The 18658-nt window shown below is 49.1% G+C and overlaps 1 protein-coding gene across 1 annotated transcript in view; it reads right to left on the minus strand.

Moving 5' to 3' along the window:
* The window catches only part of LOC311242118 (receptor-type tyrosine-protein phosphatase beta-like), a gene marked incomplete at its 3' end in the record, with an annotated part of 83921 nt that overhangs the window by 40282 nt on the left and 24981 nt on the right, over positions 1 to 18658 (minus strand). The window contains exon 3 of the mRNA XM_084331073.1: positions 1883 to 2032. Within this exon, the coding sequence (XP_084187199.1) occupies positions 1883 to 2032 (150 nt within the window). The remainder of the gene's footprint in view (positions 1 to 1882; positions 2033 to 18658) is intronic.

An 18658-nucleotide genomic window follows, 5' to 3' on the forward strand; every position in this document is an offset into this window, starting at 1 on the left:
TAATAATAGGGCCCCCACTTATGTTACAAATTATTTTCAGTGGAATAGGGACATGCATACCCATAACACCAGAGCCAGCATTGCCGACCTGTGTATTCCAAGGTTCAAAACAAATATGGGCAAATGTTCTTTTAAATTCTGGGGAGCCACACATTGGAATTTGCTACCTTCACAGCTAAAATGCATTAGTAGCCGACACAATTTTATTTGTTTTTTATTTAAATTTATTAATTTTAATGTATCAGATGACATTTTCATGCATTTTAAAAAATAGTTCGTTTTTAACATTGTTGAGGAGCCATCAGCCATGATTTGAAAAAAGTCAAATCATGGCTGATGGCTCCTCAACAATGTTAAAAACTAGATTTTAATCGCCTGTTCGAATCCAGCTCACAGCTCCGGGGTTGTCACCAGCTTGGCTGGCCGTTCACACTAATACAATTGGCAGTATTAGAGGGTGGGAGAAGCTGGCGGGGTGGGTCCGGGTCGTTGTAAACAGCGACTCCTACAGTTCGGTCGGGGCGCCTGCTAAGCGCGGATAGGATCTAAGTGGGATAGTGTGATCCTTCCACACGCTACGCCCTCTCAGTGAGAATCCGCGCTGCCAGGTGAAAAGAAGCGGTTGATTGGCTGGACGTGTGTCGGAGGAAGCACGTGATAGCCTCCACTCTCCCACACCGACTGTGGGGGGTAAGTGCGCAGCGACCAGGAAGGGGATTGGGAATTGGCATAACGACTAACATTGGGATGGGAGAAAATCGGAGGAAAAAGGAGAGGGAAAAAGATAAAAAAAAAAAAAAAAAAAAAATATATATAGATTTTAAAATGCATGCAAATGTCATCTGATACATTGTTGTCTGTGGCTACGTTTGTACTGCATTTAAAATGTACATGTTTATGTAGTTTGTCAAATTGTTATTTGTGGTCATGTTTTGTATTGCCTGTCTGTCTGAGACCAAGGACCACAATGGAAATAAGTCTTGACTTTTTTGTGTAGCATCCTTGATGTTTTCTGGAATCTTGTATTTTTTTAAATGTCAAATAAAATCAAAATAAAATAAAATCAAGCCAGTACTAAATTACTAATACATAACCAGGAGATTAACGTCAGTGAAAAAATATATAGATAATAAAAGATATATATATATATATATATATATATTATTTTCTTTTATTTTCTTCAAAGACACCTTGTTTTCATGTAATAAATCAATCTGATAGGCCTACTACTAGGATAATTGGTATTATGAATAAAAATTACTAGGGCATACAGACCCTCATCTGCACCCTGATTTACACTTGCCTACTTGATCATTTATAATGTTAATTATATTGTTATATTGTTTACACAGCCTATTTTTATTTTAACATTTCTACTGTACTATACTTTTATGACCTGTATCATGTCTTCTACTATTACCATGTACCTGTACCTCCCCTCCCCCTCCCCCCTCATGCTGCTATGAATTTCCCCAAGGGGATCAATAAAGGCACATCTTATCTTACTGTATAAAGCTTTTTTAGAGACCAACATCACTTGACTGGACACATACAATAGTTCCTCTGACTTACCTCATTACACCTTACTGTAAATTATATTGTACCTAAATTGTACCTCATCCCACTTCTGCTTTGCACTGTATAGTATATTGTATGGTAACTCAGTTACTTCTACTCTACATAGAGCATTGTATATATGTATATACTGAACATTTTTGTCTACGTACTTGACTTCTATTTTATACTTGCTATACTTATTTTATTATCTATCTTTGCCTAGCACAGTCTCTGGAGCGAAACAGAAAGAAGCATTTTGTATAAAAGTATTCTGTACTTCTGTATGACAACTAATAAAGAAACTTGAACTTGAACTTGAACTTACCTCGTCCAGACCCAGACCCAGACCCAGACCCAGGCTCTTCCCACAGCTGCAGCCTGAAGCGCTCAGTCCTCCCTGGGCCGGCCTGCCAGGACAGACCCAGGCTTCTGGAGGTGCTGGAGCTCACAGCTAGGCCGCTGACCACTGAGGGAACTGGATAGACAGACACAGAGGTCAATAAGACATGGACATGACAACAGGTCTGGATATATCACTCATTGTAATCAGTTTTTGTGTGAATCTAGAAACAAGATTCTAAGATTAAACAGTCCGTGGTCCCTGCCTGCTTCAAGGTTTCCACTATAATCCCTGTGCCAAAAAACTCCTCCCCAGCAGGCCTAAATTACTACAGACCGGTGGCATCTTACATCTGTGCCTCCCTCCCCAGTAACAGGGACCCATTGCAGTTTGCATACAGGAGACAAACAGGTCCACTGACGACGCGGTCTCCCAGATACTGCACAACACCCTTTCTCACCTTGACAGTCAGAAGAGGGGATATGTGAGATTGCTGTTCATTGACTATAGTTCAGTTTTCAACACCATAGTCCCAACCAGACTGGTTGACAAGCTGATTGATCTGGGTCTGAACCCCGCCCCAGGCGGTCAGGGTGGGTGGACACACCTCCAACTCAATCACCCTGAGCATCGGGTCCCCCCGGGGCTGTGTTCTCAGCCCCCTGCTGTACTCACTGTACACACATGACTGTGTGGCCAGGTTCAGCTCCAACTCCATAGTGAAGTTTGCGAACGACACAGTGGTGGTGGGGCTGATCTCTAACAATGACGAGAAGGCCTACCGGGAGGAGGTTGATTTGCAAGTTGGTGGTTGGTGCCGGGATAACAGCCTACTCCTGAACATTGGTAAAACCAAGGAGCTGATCGTGGATTTTAGGAGAATACAGCAGGGGGGACACAAGCCACTGTGGATAAATGGGGCTATCGTAGACAGGGTGAGCAGTTTTAAGTACCTGGGAGTCCACATCACAGAGGACCTGACATGGACAACTCACATAGACACTGTGGTAAAAAATGCGAAACAGCGCCTCTACAACCTGAGACAATTAAGGAAGTTCAGAGTATCAGGGAAGATACTCCATTCCTTCTATTCCAGGGCTGTAGAGAGAATTCTGACTGGGGATCATCACTGCCTGGTTTGGAAACAGCACAGCCCAGGATAGGAAGGCCCTACAGAGAGTGGTGCGCTCAGCAGAATGGACTACGGGTATTGCACTACCACCCCTGCAGGACTTATATAACAGGAGGTGCAAATCCAGAGCCTGCAGAATAATGAAGGACCCTCACCACCCCAACAACAGCCTGTTTAAGCTGCTGCGGTCAGGCAAGCGCCTCCGTATATATGCGGCAAGGCTCAGCTTCTTCCCTCAGGCCATTAGAACAATGAACACTGATCTCTCCACACACAAGCACACATGAACACACACATACACACACACACAACCTTAAATCCGTAGCTAACCCTATCTCAGGACTTTAGCATGTCTATTTTATCATGCCCATTTGATGTCTTTTTATTACCTGTTTTTTATGTCTATTTTATTATTAGTATTATTGCACAATCAAAGCGGGCATGGCCACCCGCATTTCACTGTATGCCCTGGTATGTATGTGACAAATACAACTCTTGAATCTTGAACACAACATTCTGCACTCGCACACACACAAAGGTCACTTTAAACACATAAGAAAAGGACACTTTAAAGGGGAACAATCTTATAAATGGCCCTTTTCAGTGTTTAGCATTGTTTCATAGCTATGTGGACTTATATTAATATGATCTATGTCTCTAATTCTCATATTGGCGCATTCTTCCAATTCTCCTCTCACAATATTCACCCTCACTGAACTGAGTCATCTGAAAATGTGCTGATCTGTGATGTCAGAGATTTCTCAGCTCCATAATAATGTGCACGGTTGGCCTCTTGCAGCACCACTGTGGCCTCCCAGCCTCAAAACGGCTTAAGATCTTGAGGTAGAAAAATGCTGTTTTTGAGTAGTTGATTAGAAATACAAAACAATGAATTAAAAAAAATAATAATTACAGAGGTGTTCCATAGACTCACAGGAATTGTGTAAAAGTGCCAAAATAGTGAAAGAAATAGTAAAATAGTTCCCCTTTAAAGGAAGGAAAAAGGACACGTTAAGAAAATAACTTGTTGTGATGGTTGCATAGGATAGTTAGCAGGGGTGTAAAGTACTTGAGTAATTGTACTTTGTTACAATACTTAAGTACTGTTTTTGGGGATTTGTACTTTACTCAAGTATTATTAGGTTTGTATACTTGTACTTTTACTCAATTACATTTCAGAGATTTTTTTTTTACTCCTTACATTTAAAATGCAGACCTACAAAGTACAAAGTACAAATCTCGCAGGTCCAACCATTTTAATTAGTATATTTATTTATCTGGCCGAACTAACGTTAACGTTATTAATCCTCCGGATGCACTTTATTTAAAAACAGCCAATCAGATCCCCATCAATGGAAGATTAATCCGCCCATACCCGTGCTGATTGGACCTTGTGCAAGACTAGAAAGCGGGGATCTTTGATTAAACACCTGCTATCAGAAGAATAGACAGTCAGAGTGACAAGCTACAGAAGAGTTTTTACTTTTACTTTTTACTACTTAAGTACATTTAAAAGTAGAAACCTTTTGACTTTTACTCAAGTGTGTTTTTAGCCAGATTGTAACTGAGGGGTACAATTCCCTGACTGTATTGATAAGTATGGTATCATTAAACCTTTATGTACTTTAATTACTGGCCATACAGTACACGATATATGAATATGATGAACACTTCCCACAATGAAATCGGTTCCAGTCAAAGGTATTAATCAAGTATTTAATGGAGCAAAAGGTACATAGGATACTTTACATTATTCTTTGAATGCACTTGTAAGGCAAAGGAGTATGCGTAGGCAAATCAATAACGAATGTCCATTCTCTGGTTACGCAGGAGGTAATTATACAACCTGAATCTTAGGGAATTATATCTATGGTACACTAGTAATATAGCGGAAGATACTGGAAAGGGTTAGAAGATCTGTCGGTAGTAGGACGTCTGGTCAACGATGACTAGGGAGACTTCAGGTACAGAAGCCGGTGCAGTAGTCTCTTGATCCACAGACGAATACAGCTTGGTTCTCTTGTAGACTGTAGCTCCACAGGGAAGAAAGCTAGTCGGCCTCAGGCTCTCTGGGCGCCGACTCGACTTGACTCCTCTCGGGGTAAATCCAACACGTGCAGCGTTGGCTGGTTCTCCGCTCCATAAATCATAGGACCAAAGCAAATATATTCCAGCCGCAAAGGGCTATGTAGTCGTCGGGTAGATTAATCCAGTGTACATGTCCATACGGTTCTCGCCTAGGTCTCCTCGGGTGAAAGCGCCATGCGGTCGGCCCAGCCTGGATAAGAACTCTAGCTAATACGAGAAAGCGTTGGAGGTGCTGGTCACTGTAGAATTCTAACCGCACGATACACTATACACAAATAGACTATTAAAGACTTAATAGAAATATGTCGCACTCGACGGTATAGCGCCAAACTCTGACAATTCAGTTACTAATTCGCACGCGGTCTCGATGCTCTATTCTGAGGCCAAACAGGCCATACTTCACCGCACGTTGTATCGTGGGTGAGGCTTCACTTAGTGGGTAACATACTAAATGGACGAAGGGTACGGAGGTAAGGGGCTAAGGGGCTTCTACATTCACTTGCGCCGTATTTATACGCACGGTGAACAAATAGTGCCACTCTCATCTCTGTCGCCGTATCCCTGGGCAGGGCCGGGCAAGTACAGACATGTCGTGTCGGTGACTTTGAACTTGGCTCCGGGGGCCGGTCCCTGGCGCCGGTGGACCACTGTCCAACAGGAGAACGAAACATTATGGGCTGGACTAAAGGGATATTCCGTGTATATGTACAAGGAATATACAAGGGATATCAAACGATATACAAATACTATGCAACATATATCAATAAATAAATATATATATTCGGTTTAATCTGATCCTTTGTAACAGCCGCCCCCTAATTAGTCCCACCTAATTAGCTAAGCAGAGACAGATTAACCGCACTGTCCACTACTCAATGTCTGCTGTGAGGGTCAGTCAGTTCACAAAGTCATGGGGTCATGGTCGTCATCGATAGTATCGGGGAGCCTTGGCAGTTCTATTAGCCTCGCCACGGGTCGGGTGTAGGTCCGCCCTTGGACGAGCACTTCAGCTGCTCGGACCTTTCCGTCGGCACCGGTGATCACTTTGCTTACGCGGCCAGCCGGCCACATAGCTCGGGGTAGTGACTGGTCGATAATCATGACGACTGTTCCTTCTGTCAAATTGTCTCTCTCTTTTACCCATTTCTGGCGGGTCTGTAGAGACGGTAGATAGTGGAGTAGGAAGCTGTTCCAAAACTTGTCAGCCAATACTTGACTGTACCTCCACATTCTTCGGCCGTTCGCTTCTTCAGGCCTGTACATTGTCTGGGGTAGCGCGGGGTCCAGCCGCCCCATCAAGAGTGTGTTGGGGGTGACTGGGTCGACATCTGCTACATCACTTGAGACGTAACCGAGGGGCTTTGAGTTCAATACTCCCTCGATCTCCATGAGGACTGTCATTAGGACTTCTTCCGCCATGGTCTGGGCCCCAAGCACGGCGTACAGGGCTGTCTTTATTGAACGTACTTCTCGTTCCCAAGTTCCACCGAAGTGAGGTGCGTTCGGGGGATTAAACTGGAAGTCAATCTGGGATGGAGCGAGGTGGGTCTTAAGTTCTGGGCCCATAGCTTGGAAGCTCTCTCTCAGCTCTCTTTCTCCGCCTTTGAAGTTTGTCCCGTGATCAGACAACAATATAGACGGTTTGCCTTTCCGCGATGTGAATCTTCGGAAGGCCATAAGGAATGAGTCTGTGCTCATGGTTGGAAGGAGTTCTATATGTATCGCTCGGGTGGTCATGCATTTGAATACAATACCCCACCGCTTCTCGGTTCCTCTTCCTTTCTTTATATACAGCGGGCCGAAACAGTCCATACCGGTGGAGTGAAAAGGCTTGTCGCCGAGTCGGAGGCGACAGGGAGGTAGGTCAGCCATCCGGGGTATACTGGGCTGCGCTCGCCACTTACGACAGTCTAGACAGGTTCGCTGGAAGCGCCGCACTGCTTCTCTCCCTTGCAGTATCCAATAACGACGTCTGATCTCCGCGAAGACTCTCTCTGCCCCTGCGTGGTGCACATCCTCGTCGTATTTCTTTATGATCAGCTCTGTGACCTTGTGTCGGCTGTTCAAGACTATCGGGTACTTGACGTCATCCGGTAAGTCTGGGGCTCTCCGCAGACGACCACCCACTCTGATGAGACTATGGGCGTCGCTCTCGGGTGCTAGGTGGAGCAGTCTGCTGTCTGATGGGACGGGCTTTGCTCCCTGTAGACAGTCTAGCTCATCGGGGAACGAGTCTCTCTGTTCTGCTTCTTCGTAGTCAGCTGCTGAAATGTCAGTAGTGGGCTGAACCTCTGGGTGGTGCCACAGAAATGTCTTTAGCTGCGCACTCTCTAGGGTGAGGCAATCGTCTATGTCGGGGTTTGTGGAGACGAGTGTGTTCAATCCACAGAACACAGATTTCTTGTTTTCGGCCTCCTCTTTACTCGCCTCCCGTGGGGTGGGTGTAGGGCACTCTTCTTCCGGGAGCTTGAGAAACTCTGGTCCGTCACTGTATGGGTTGTGACGGGTGAGGTCATCCAGGGACATTCCCCGGGTGATGACGTCAGCTGGGTTGTGTTTTGTGTCCACATACCTCCAGCTTGCTACTTCTGTTAAATCTTGAATCTCTGTGACTCTGACCCCCACGAAGACCTTGTATCTGCACGAATCAGACCGGATCCATGTGAGTACTGTCGTGGAGTCTGACCACAAGATTGTTCTTTGCACCGGAATGGTGAGTTCACGTTGGATTAACGTGGCGAGGTGCGCTCCTGCTAGGGCTGCGCAGAGCTCTAGACGCGGGATAGATTGTTGCTTTCGTGGGGCTATTCTTGAGCGGGCCAGGATGAAAGCAGTATGTATTTCTCCTCCCTCCTCTCGGGCACGCAAGTAGGCCACCGAACCGTAGGCTACTTCGGAGGCGTCGCTGAAGACGTGCAGGTCCATCTGGCACGTCTCCGGCCTCACTGTGGGTGGGAAGTAGCTGCGGCGTATGTTAACACCTGGGAGTGAGCTGAGTTCCGTCTCCCACTCTCTCCACTAGTCTCACCTACATTATTCTTTGAATGCACTTGTAAGGCAAAGGAGTATGCGTAGGCAAATCAATAACGAATGTCCATTCTCTGGTTATGCAGGAGGTAATTATACAACCTGAATCTTAGGGAATTATATCTATGGTACACTAGTAATATAGCGGAAGATACTGGAAAGGGTTCCCACTGGTTGTAAGCCAGCAAGGGGGTAGAAGATCTGTCGGTAGTAGGACGTCTGGTCAACGATGACTAGGGAGACTTCAGATACAGAAGCCGGTGCAGTAGTCTCTTGATCCACAGACGAATACAGCTTGGTTCTCTTGTAGACTGTAGCTCCACAGGGAAGAAAGCTAGTCGGCCTCAGGCTCTCTGGGCGCCGACTCGACTTGACTCCTCTCGGGGTAAATCCAACACGTGCAGCGTTGGCTGGTTCTCCGCTCCATAAATCATAGGACCAAAGCAAATATATTCCAGCCGCAAAGGGCTATGTAGTCGTCGGGTAGATTAATCCAGTGTACATGTCCATACGGTTCTCGCCTAGGTCTCCTCGGGTGAAAGCGCCATGCGGTCGGCCCAGCCTGGATAAGAACTCTAGCTAATACGAGAAAGCGTTGGAGGTGCTGGTCACTGTAGAATTCTAACCGCACGATACACTATACACAAATAGACTATTAAAGACTTAATAGAAATATGTCGCACTCGACGGTATAGCGCCAAACTCTGACAATTCAGTTACTAATTCGCACGCGGTCTCGATGCTCTATTCTGAGGCCAAACAGGCCATACTTCACCGCACGTTGTATCGTGGGTGAGGCTTCACTTAGTGGGTAACATACTAAATGGACGAAGGGTACGGAGGTAAGGGGCTAAGGGGCTTCTACATTCACCTGCGCCGTATTTATACGCACGGTGAACAAATAGTGCCACTCTCATCTCTGTCGCCGTATCCCTGGGCAGGGCCGGGCAAGTACAGACATGTCGTGTCGGTGACTTTGAACTTGGCTCCGGGGGCCGGTCCCTGGCGCCGGTGGACCACTGTCCAACAGGAGAACGAAACATTATGGGCTGGACTAAAGGGATATTCCGTGTATATGTACAAGGAATATACAAGGGATATCAAACGATATACAAATACTATGCAACATATATCAATAAATAAATATATATATTCGGTTTAATCTGATCCTTTGTAACAGCCGCCCCCTAATTAGTCCCACCTAATTAGCTAAGCAGAGACAGATTAACCGCACTGTCCACTACTCAATGTCTGCTGTGAGGGTCAGTCAGTTCACAAAGTCATGGGGTCATGGTCGTCATCGATAGTATCGGGGAGCCTTGGCAGTTCTATTAGCCTCGCCACGGGTCGGGTGTAGGTCCGCCCTTGGACGAGCACTTCAGCTGCTCGGACCTTTCCGTCGGCACCGGTGATCACTTTGCTTACGCGGCCAGCCGGCCACATAGCTCGGGGTAGTGACTGGTCGATAATCATGACGACTGTTCCTTCTGTCAAATTGTCTCTCTCTTTTACCCATTTCTGGCGGGTCTGTAGAGACGGTAGATAGTGGAGTAGGAAGCTGTTCCAAAACTTGTCAGCCAATACTTGACTGTACCTCCACATTCTTCGGCCGTTCGCTTCTTCAGGCCTGTACATTGTCTGGGGTAGCGCGGGGTCCAGCCGCCCCATCAAGAGTGTGTTGGGGGTGACTGGGTCGACATCTGCTACATCACTTGAGACGTAACCGAGGGGCTTTGAGTTCAATACTCCCTCGATCTCCATGAGGACTGTCATTAGGACTTCTTCCGCCATGGTCTGGGCCCCAAGCATGGCGTACAGGGCTGTCTTTATTGAACGTACTTCTCGTTCCCAAGTTCCACCGAAGTGAGGTGCGTTCGGGGGATTAAACTGGAAGTCAATCTGGGATGGAGCGAGGTGGGTCTTAAGTTCTGGGCCCATAGCTTGGAAGCTCTCTCTCAGCTCTCTTTCTCCGCCTTTGAAGTTTGTCCCATGATCAGACAACAATATAGACGGTTTGCCTTTCCGCGATGTGAATCTTCGGAAGGCCATAAGGAATGAGTCTGTGCTCATGGTTGGAAGGAGTTCTATATGTATCGCTCGGGTGGTCATGCATTTGAATACAATACCCCACCGCTTCTCGGTTCCTCTTCCTTTCTTTATATACAGCGGGCCGAAACAGTCCATACCGGTGGAGTGAAAAGGCTTGTCGCCGAGTCGGAGGCGACAGGGAGGTAGGTCAGCCATCCAGGGTATACTGGGCTGCGCTCGCCACTTACGACAGTCTAGACAGGTTCGCTGGAAGCGCCGCACTGCTTCTCTCCCTTGCAGTATCCAATAACGACGTCTGATCTCCGCAAAGACTCTCTCTGCCCCTGCGTGGTGCACATCCTCGTCGTATTTCTTTATGATCAGCTCTGTGACCTTGTGTCGGCTGTTCAAGACTATCGGGTACTTGACGTCATCCGGTAAGTCTGGGGCTCTCCGCAGACGACCACCCACTCTGATGAGACTATGGGCGTCGCTCTCGGGTGCTAGGTGGAGCAGTCTGCTGTCTGATGGGACGGGCTTTGCTCCCTGTAGACAGTCTAGCTCATCGGGGAACGAGTCTCTCTGTTCTGCTTCTTCGTAGTCAGCTGCTGAAATGTCAGTAGTGGGCTGAACCTCTGGGTGGTGCCACAGAAATGTCTTTAGCTGCGCACTCTCTAGGGTGAGGCAATCGTCTATGTCGGGGTTTGTGGAGACGAGTGTGTTCAATCCACAGAACACAGATTTCTTGTTTTCGGCCTCCTCTTTACTCGCCTCCCGTGGGGTGGGTGTAGGGCACTCTTCTTCCGGGAGCTTGAGAAACTCTGGTCCGTCACTGTATGGGTTGTGACGGGTGAGGTCATCCAGGGACATTCCCCGGGTGATGACGTCAGCTGGGTTGTGTTTTGTGTCCACATACCTCCAGCTTGCTACTTCTGTTAAATCTTGAATCTCTGTGACTCTGACCCCCACGAAGACCTTGTATCTGCACGAATCAGACCGGATCCATGTGAGTACTGTCGTGGAGTCTGACCACAAGATTGTTCTTTGCACCGGAATGGTGAGTTCACGTTGGATTAACGTGGCGAGGTGCGCTCCTGCTAGGGCTGCGCAGAGCTCTAGACGCGGGATAGATTGTTGCTTTCGTGGGGCTATTCTTGAGCGGGCCAGGATGAAAGCAGTATGTATTTCTCCTCCCTCCTCTCGGGCACGCAAGTAGGCCACCGAACCGTAGGCTACTTCGGAGGCGTCGCTGAAGACGTGCAGGTCCATCTGGCACGTCTCCGGCCTCACTGTGGGTGGGAAGTAGCTGCGGCGTATGTTAACACCTGGGAGTGAGCTGAGTTCCGTCTCCCACTCTCTCCATGTGGATGCAAGGTGTTCGGGTATGGGGTCGTCCCAGCCCTGGTCCTAACGCTCTTACAATCATCTTTGCCCTGGTGGTGTAAGGTAGAATACATCCCAATGGGTCATATTGTCTGGCGAGTGTTCTGTATACACTCCGTCTGGTGGTCGGTAGTGCAGTCGACCTTCCCTGCTCCTTGGTCAGGGGTGTGTGTTTATAATGGAGCGAGTCTGTTTTGAAGCGCCAGACTAGTCCTAATGTCATTTCTTGGGCTTCTCCTGGGATGGTCGCCATCCAGGTCTCGCTGCTTGCTGCCTTGTCCTCTGGGGAGAGGCTGCGCAATACTTGCGGGTCGCTGCTGGCCCACTGCCTGAGATCAAAGCCGCCTTTGATCAGGGAGGCGCGGAGCTTGAGTAGAAGGGCCTCGGCTTCTTCTGGCGTCGAGACGCTTTGCAGACAGTTGTCCACGTAGAAACTATTTTCTACACTTTTTCGGACCTCTTCATCAGCTGCTGGGTCCTCTGCGACGTGTTTTTGCAGTGCAAACGTAGCACAGCATGGGCTGCATGTGGTTCCGAAAGGGAGGACTTCCCATTGATAGATGGCTGGTTGCTCATCCCCGATCCTCTCTCTCCATAGGAACCGCAGCAGGGGCTTGTCCTCCTCCACTAGTCTCACCTGCAGGAACATCCCTTTGATGTCGCCGCTGATGGCCACCTTGTCCTGGCGGAAATGTAGTAACACGCCTAGTAGGGAGGGGCCGAGTGTTGGGCCGGGCAAGAGCTCTTTATTCAGATTTTGTGATCCGATCTGGTAGCTGCAGTTGAACACAATACGATCCTTGCCGTTGTGGTGGACTTTGTGGTGCGGCACGTACCATGATTCGGTCGTCTGATCGGCCTCTTTAATGTCAATTTTCTTTATGTGTCCCGCTGTGATTAGCTTGTTAATCTCAGCGCGGTACACAGTCTCTTGAGCGGGGTCTCTGGCTAGGCGCCGCTCTGTGTTCAATAGATACCGCTCCGTCGCTTCTTTTGGGGCGTGGAAGGTAGGCATACCCTCTCGCCTCAGGAGTGGAGTTGCGTATCTCATCACTCCGTTGACTTTGACTCTCTTTGTCCCCTGCTCGAGGAGGGCTATAGCGTAAATGTCTTCCTTGGAACGAATGTCTTTCTTTTCGTTCTTAAAGGGCATTGTCTCTAGTGTCCATAGCCTCTCGACATGCTGTAGGAGGGTGGTGTCTTCTTCTGTCACTCTGGAGTGGAGGCAGTTAGTGGCTGCTGTTCGGTTAAGAGACTTAGCGAGGGGGCCTTGTAATGTCCATCCTAGGCGGGTCTCGACTGCTGCAGGACAGCCTCTGGGCCCTGTGTGGACCCGGTCTATCGGGACGATGAGGTCTGCATGGTCGGAGCCTATCAGCAGGGTCGGGGTGGCACCGTCTATGAGCGGTATAGGTAGTTGACGCAGGTGCACATATTTATCCATCAGCTTGGCGATGGGGTAGGTGTACTGCGACAGGCCTATTTCTTGGCTGGTGAAAGCGTTAGTAATCCTATATTGTCTCTCTGGCTGCCCGCTTGCTGCGATAGTGAAGGAGACATTCTCGCCCTTTATCGTCTTTAGATCTCTTCTTATTGTCCGAATCGTCATCTGGTTTTCGCTCCCCCGCAGCCCCAGCTGGGCCGCAGCGGACGCGAGGAGAAGGGTCTTCTCTGACCCGTCGTCAAGGACGGCGTAAGTGTCCATGACCTTATCTTGGTAACTCAGTGTTACGCGGACCACCTTTAAGAGCACCCGGGCGCCCCCGCTGCTGGCGGGGTCAATGTACATAACACTTGCCTTTGTGCTGCTTGAGGGTGCAGGCTTTCTTCTGTTACTGTCGTGTAGGACATCTAGGTGGGCTCCGTCACACCGACTACACCTCTTCTTTAAGCGGCAATCGGCTGCCATGTGACTGCGCGCACATCGGTAACAGCGTCGGTTGGACTTTATCCATTGACCCACTTCGTCGGCGGTCATCTTCTTGAATGTGTCACATTGTGACAACCAGTGTTCTTTCTCGCAGTACGGGCACACCATCTTCCACTTCTCTTTCATCGAGGGGGTACTGTGGTTCTTGCTGCTCGGTACTGGTTCTGATTGGTGCATGACAGTCACCAATCTTCGGCCATCGTTTGCTCTCCTAGGTCCCTCTCTGGAGCTTGGTGTGCTCCGCACGAACGTATCCAATCGCAGGCTGCTGACTTCTCTCGCCAGGAAGTCGGCTAGGTCTAGGAGGGATGGCTCGGGACCGTTAGGATCACGGTGGTCTCTTTGCCGCCTGAAGCGCTCTTGTCGGGCGGGCGGAAGCTTCTCTAAAATCCTCTCGACATTAGAGTTTGCGTATAGTTCGTGCATACCCTTTTCTCGTTGCGCCCCCAGCATCCCTACCAGGGATTGTACCTTGATAGACAGGTCGTCTAGTGAGCGATTGTCTGTTACTGGGGGTAGGCGGTCAATATGCCTTATCTCTTATATTACGTAGTCCCATATGCGTCCATATCTTTGGTCGAGTGCTGCTAGAGCCGCTGTGTATGGGGTAGTAGAGGTGGCATAGGCCAGCGCTATATTGTGCGCTCGGGGCACCTTGAGGTGCTTCAATAGGATAGCATACTTGTGGCGTTCATCAGCTACATCAGCCATCATTGTCTCTAAGCACATCCGTAGCTCCGTGTACTGTGCTCTGTTCTCATGGGTGAAGTCTGGAAACGTCGGTGTGCCAATGTATGATGCCGTAGATGGCTGGCACATCGGTGAGCGTTGGAAGAGAGGCCTCCTAGGCGAGTCTCCTCTTACGCCTCTCGGTGGGCTGGTACCGGCAGCGTATCCAGGTGCTATTCCTCGGGACTGGTCGTGCGTCAATCTCACCCGTGAATTGAGTCGGGGGTCTGTAGCGCAGAGCCGTGGGGGTAGAGCCTGGGCTGTACTGGACCTCCTGGTCCTGTGGAGTACTGTGCTGCTGTCGGGCTTGACTCTCCTCCTCTCCCTCTTCTTCTTCCTCTGTCAGGTCCTCTAGATCCTGTAGTCGTCTATTTAGCCTCTCCGCGGTGTATACCGTTCCTTCCTTGTAGCTGGGTCTCACTGGGACCGGTCGGGGAAGGAGTTCGGAGGGGGGTATAGGATCTCTCTGGTGGTCGGGCTCAGGGTCGCTTGATCGGTTAGGGGAGGGTGCCCTTGACCCGTGTCTTGACGAGGCCCTGGAACCCCGTGCGGAGGGAGGGGGTGTTGCCCTGGCGATCAGCTGCTCCATTAGCTGCGCTTGTAATCGGTCGCGCTCGGCTTCGCGCTTGGTGAGAGCGATGTCGCGCTCTGCTTCTCTTTGGGCACCGGCAGCGGCGCGCTGGGCTTCGGCGGCGGCGCGCTGGGCTTAGGCGTGGTCTCTTACCATATTCTCTTCCGTCTGAAGGCGTCTAATCTCTAGACGTATACGATCTTCGTCGCTCCGTTGCTGCGCTTGGAGGCGTTCTCTTTCCATGGAAGAATGTTCGCGCTCACTAAGCGTCTGTGCTTGGAGTCGATCGCGCTCTGTTGAGGCTGCTAGGCTGGCGAGGAACGCCTGTGCCAGCATCTTGTCCGCCTCGCTGGGGGAAGACGCTGGTTGAGGTGATCCGCTCCTGGCAGTACTCGTTGGAGATGCGTTCTCCTGCGGGGAGTCCTGGAGCTCTATCTCCTGGGCGCTCTCCTCTTCTTGTACCGGGCAGAGTTCCATCTCTGGAGGGTTGTCTTTCTCCTGGAGCTCTCCGGGGACTACTTCTTCGGTCTTGGCGGGGGTAAAGTCGTGTCAGTTCCCTCCTGGTCCCTACCGTGAGCTTGGTCAGTTACATTAGAACCCACTAGGGCCTCTGTTGGCGGGGTAGCCTGGTTGATAGGGTCGGACATAATTTTACTTTCTACTTTTTCCGCGTTTACCGTCTGTAGAAGGCTAGGTAGTATACTGGCAACGTAATCCTCTAAGTACTGAGGTGGCTGCCGTCTACGCTGCGGGCGATCTACTTTAGGAGGACCGTTTTGTGGAGTGTTCATCATAGGCCATTTCAATATTAATACCACTATATTAATATTACGCTAGTTACCCTCCGGCTCGAAGGACCAATTGTAACTGAGGGGTACAATTCCCTGACTGTATTGATAAGTATGGTATCATTAAACCACTACCGCTTTATGTACTTTAATTACTGGCCATACAGTACACGAAATATGAATATGATGAACACTTCCCACAATGAAATCGGTTCCAGTCAAAGGTATTAATCAAGTATTTAATGGAGCAAAAGGTACATAGGATACTTTACATTATTCTTTGAATGCACTTGTAAGGCAAAGGAGTATGCGTAGGCAAATCAATAACGAATGTCCATTCTCTGGTTACGCAGGAGGTAATTATACAACCTGAATCTTAGGGAATTATATCTATGGTACACTAGTAATATAGCGGAAGATACTGGAAAGGGTTCCCACTGGTTGTAAGCCAGCAAGGGGGTAGAAGATCTGTCGGTAGTAGGACGTCTGGTCAACGATGACTAGGGAGACTTCAGGTACAGAAGCCGGTGCAGTAGTCTCTTGATCCACAGAGGAATACAGCTTGGTTCTCTTGTAGACTGTAGCTCCACAGGGAAGAAAGCTAGTCGGCCTCAGGCTCTCTGGGCGCCGACTCGACTTGACTCCTCTCGGGGGAAATCCAACACGTGCAGTGTTGGCTGGTTCTCCGCTCCATAAATCATAGGACCAAAGCAAATATATTCCAGCCGCAAAGGGCTATGTAGTCGTCGGGTAGATTAATCCAGTGTACATGTCCATACGGTTCTCGCCTAGGTCTCCTCGGGTGAAAGCGCCATGCGGTCGGCCCAGCCTGGATAAGAACTCTAGCTAATACGAGAAAGCGTTGGAGGTGCTGGTCACTGTAGAATTCTAACCGCACGATACACTATACACAAATAGACTATTAAAGACTTAATAGAAATATGTCGCACTCGACGGTATAGCGCCAAACTCTGACAATTCAGTTACTAATTCGCACGCGGTCTCGATGCTCTATTCTGAGGCCAAACAGGCCATACTTCACCGCACGTTGTATCGTGGGTGAGGCTTCACTTAGTGGGTAACATACTAAATGGACGGAAGGGTACGGAGGTAAGGGGCTAAGGGGCTTCTACATTCACCTGCGCCGTATTTATACGCACGGTGAACAAATAGTGCCACTCTCATCTCTGTCGCCGTATCCCTGGGCAGGGCCGGGCAAGTACAGACATGTCGTGTCGGTGACTTTGAACTTGGCTCCGGGGGCCGGTCCCTGGCGCCGGTGGACCACTGTCCAACAGGAGAACAAAACATTATGGGCTGGACTAAAGGGATATTCCGTGTATATGTACAAGGAATATACAAGGGATATCAAACGATATACAAATACTATGCAACATATATCAATAAATAAATATATATATTCGGTTTAATCTGATCCTTTGTAACACAGATACTCTGACTTTTACTTGAATATGATTTTGAGACAGTACCCATACTTTCACTTAACTCTTTCTCTGCCACACCTGAGATTTCTCGGGTTATCTCGCCATGCGTTGAACGCCAAAACCTGAGAAATGTTGTTGCCGAAGCGGATTTCCCATATAAACGTGTATAGACATATACACTGATAATCGCGATGGCGATGCGATCACTTGGAATTATTCTTTTTGGAATACCTTCTGGCTAAGGTAAAGTATATTCTATGTCTATTTTACCGAACCTGAAACATGTTTCTGTAATGATCACAGTTTTGTGTTTTACCGGACGTAAAACATGCTCGACAAACACGATCATAGTTTTGAGTTAAAACGACCCCCCGCCCCCCTTGATGATTTTGTGAATGCACATATGTACATGGTGTGGTGACCTATATTAAGAGACATTCACCAAGGTGGGCTTGTGCCTTTAAGAGTGTGGGTTTTACTGTTTAGGGGACAGGTTAAATACCACTTCCGGTTCCGGGTTAACTTTGTTGTTATTTGTAAATGCTATGTGAGTGAGAAGTAAAGTACCTCAACTCGAACCACGTCTCTGGCTCGCTACTTTCTTATCGCCACATTGGTGACCCTGTGAAGAACATTTGTAACGTTAACAGCATTTAGCGTTATGTCTCAAGACAACGGCGTCGCGCAACCGCAAGCTCCCGCGCCGAATGCTAACGACGCTAACATGCTACAAGCGAACATTTACGCTGCGACCGTCAAGTTGCCCGACTTTTGGCAGCATAATCCCCGGCCGTGGTTTCAACACATCGAAGCCCAATTCCAGCTGAGAGGAATAACACAAGATCTAACTAAGTACTTCCATGTTGTGGCGGCGTTGGATGCTTCAACGACGGCACGGGCGATGATGCTGTTGGAGGATCCGCCGGCAGCTGACAAGTACAATGCGCTAAAGACATTCCTTCTGAAGTTGTATGAACTGTCAGAACTGGAGAAAGCGGACCGCCTGCTGTCCCTCAACGGCCTCGGCGATGGCAAACCGTCGGAGTTGATGGAAAAAATGCTGGCTGTACTGGGATCAGCTGATCCCTCTTTTCTATTTACACACATTTTCTTGCGACAGCTTCCAGTGCCTGTGCGCACAGCACTGGCGAGTTCCCTCCTCTCCTCCACCAAGGACTATCGCGGCCTGGCTGCAGAAGCAGACAGGGTTTTCCTGGCCAACAGGCAGCAGCAGTTTGTCCATGCGCTGCTGCCCCACCAGGGCACCTCTGCCCCACCACTGGAGGCCTATACAGACACCGCTGCTGCGGTGACAGCCCGACGCCAACCCGATGATGGGCTCTGCTATTACCATGCCAGGTTTGGGGACCGGGCCAAGCAGTGTCGCAAGCCATGCAGTTTCAAGGGGCAGGGAAACGCCAGGGCCGGCGCTCATTAGTGGCTGTGGGTGCCGGCCATGACTGCAAGCTATTGTTTATCACCGACTCCTTGTCTGGCCGGCGGCTGCTGGTGGACTCGGGCGCGCAACGCAGCATCCTGCCGGCACAGGGCGTGGACACCATGGACGGCAGACATGGGCCCCAGATGGACGCAGCGAACGGTACGCCCATACGTACCTACGGCACCAGGTATGTGGAGGT

Source organism: Notolepis coatsorum (assembly GCF_963971535.1).
Source record: "Notolepis coatsorum genome assembly, chromosome: 15".
In the NCBI taxonomy this organism is placed as follows: Eukaryota; Metazoa; Chordata; class Actinopteri; order Aulopiformes; family Paralepididae; genus Notolepis; species Notolepis coatsorum.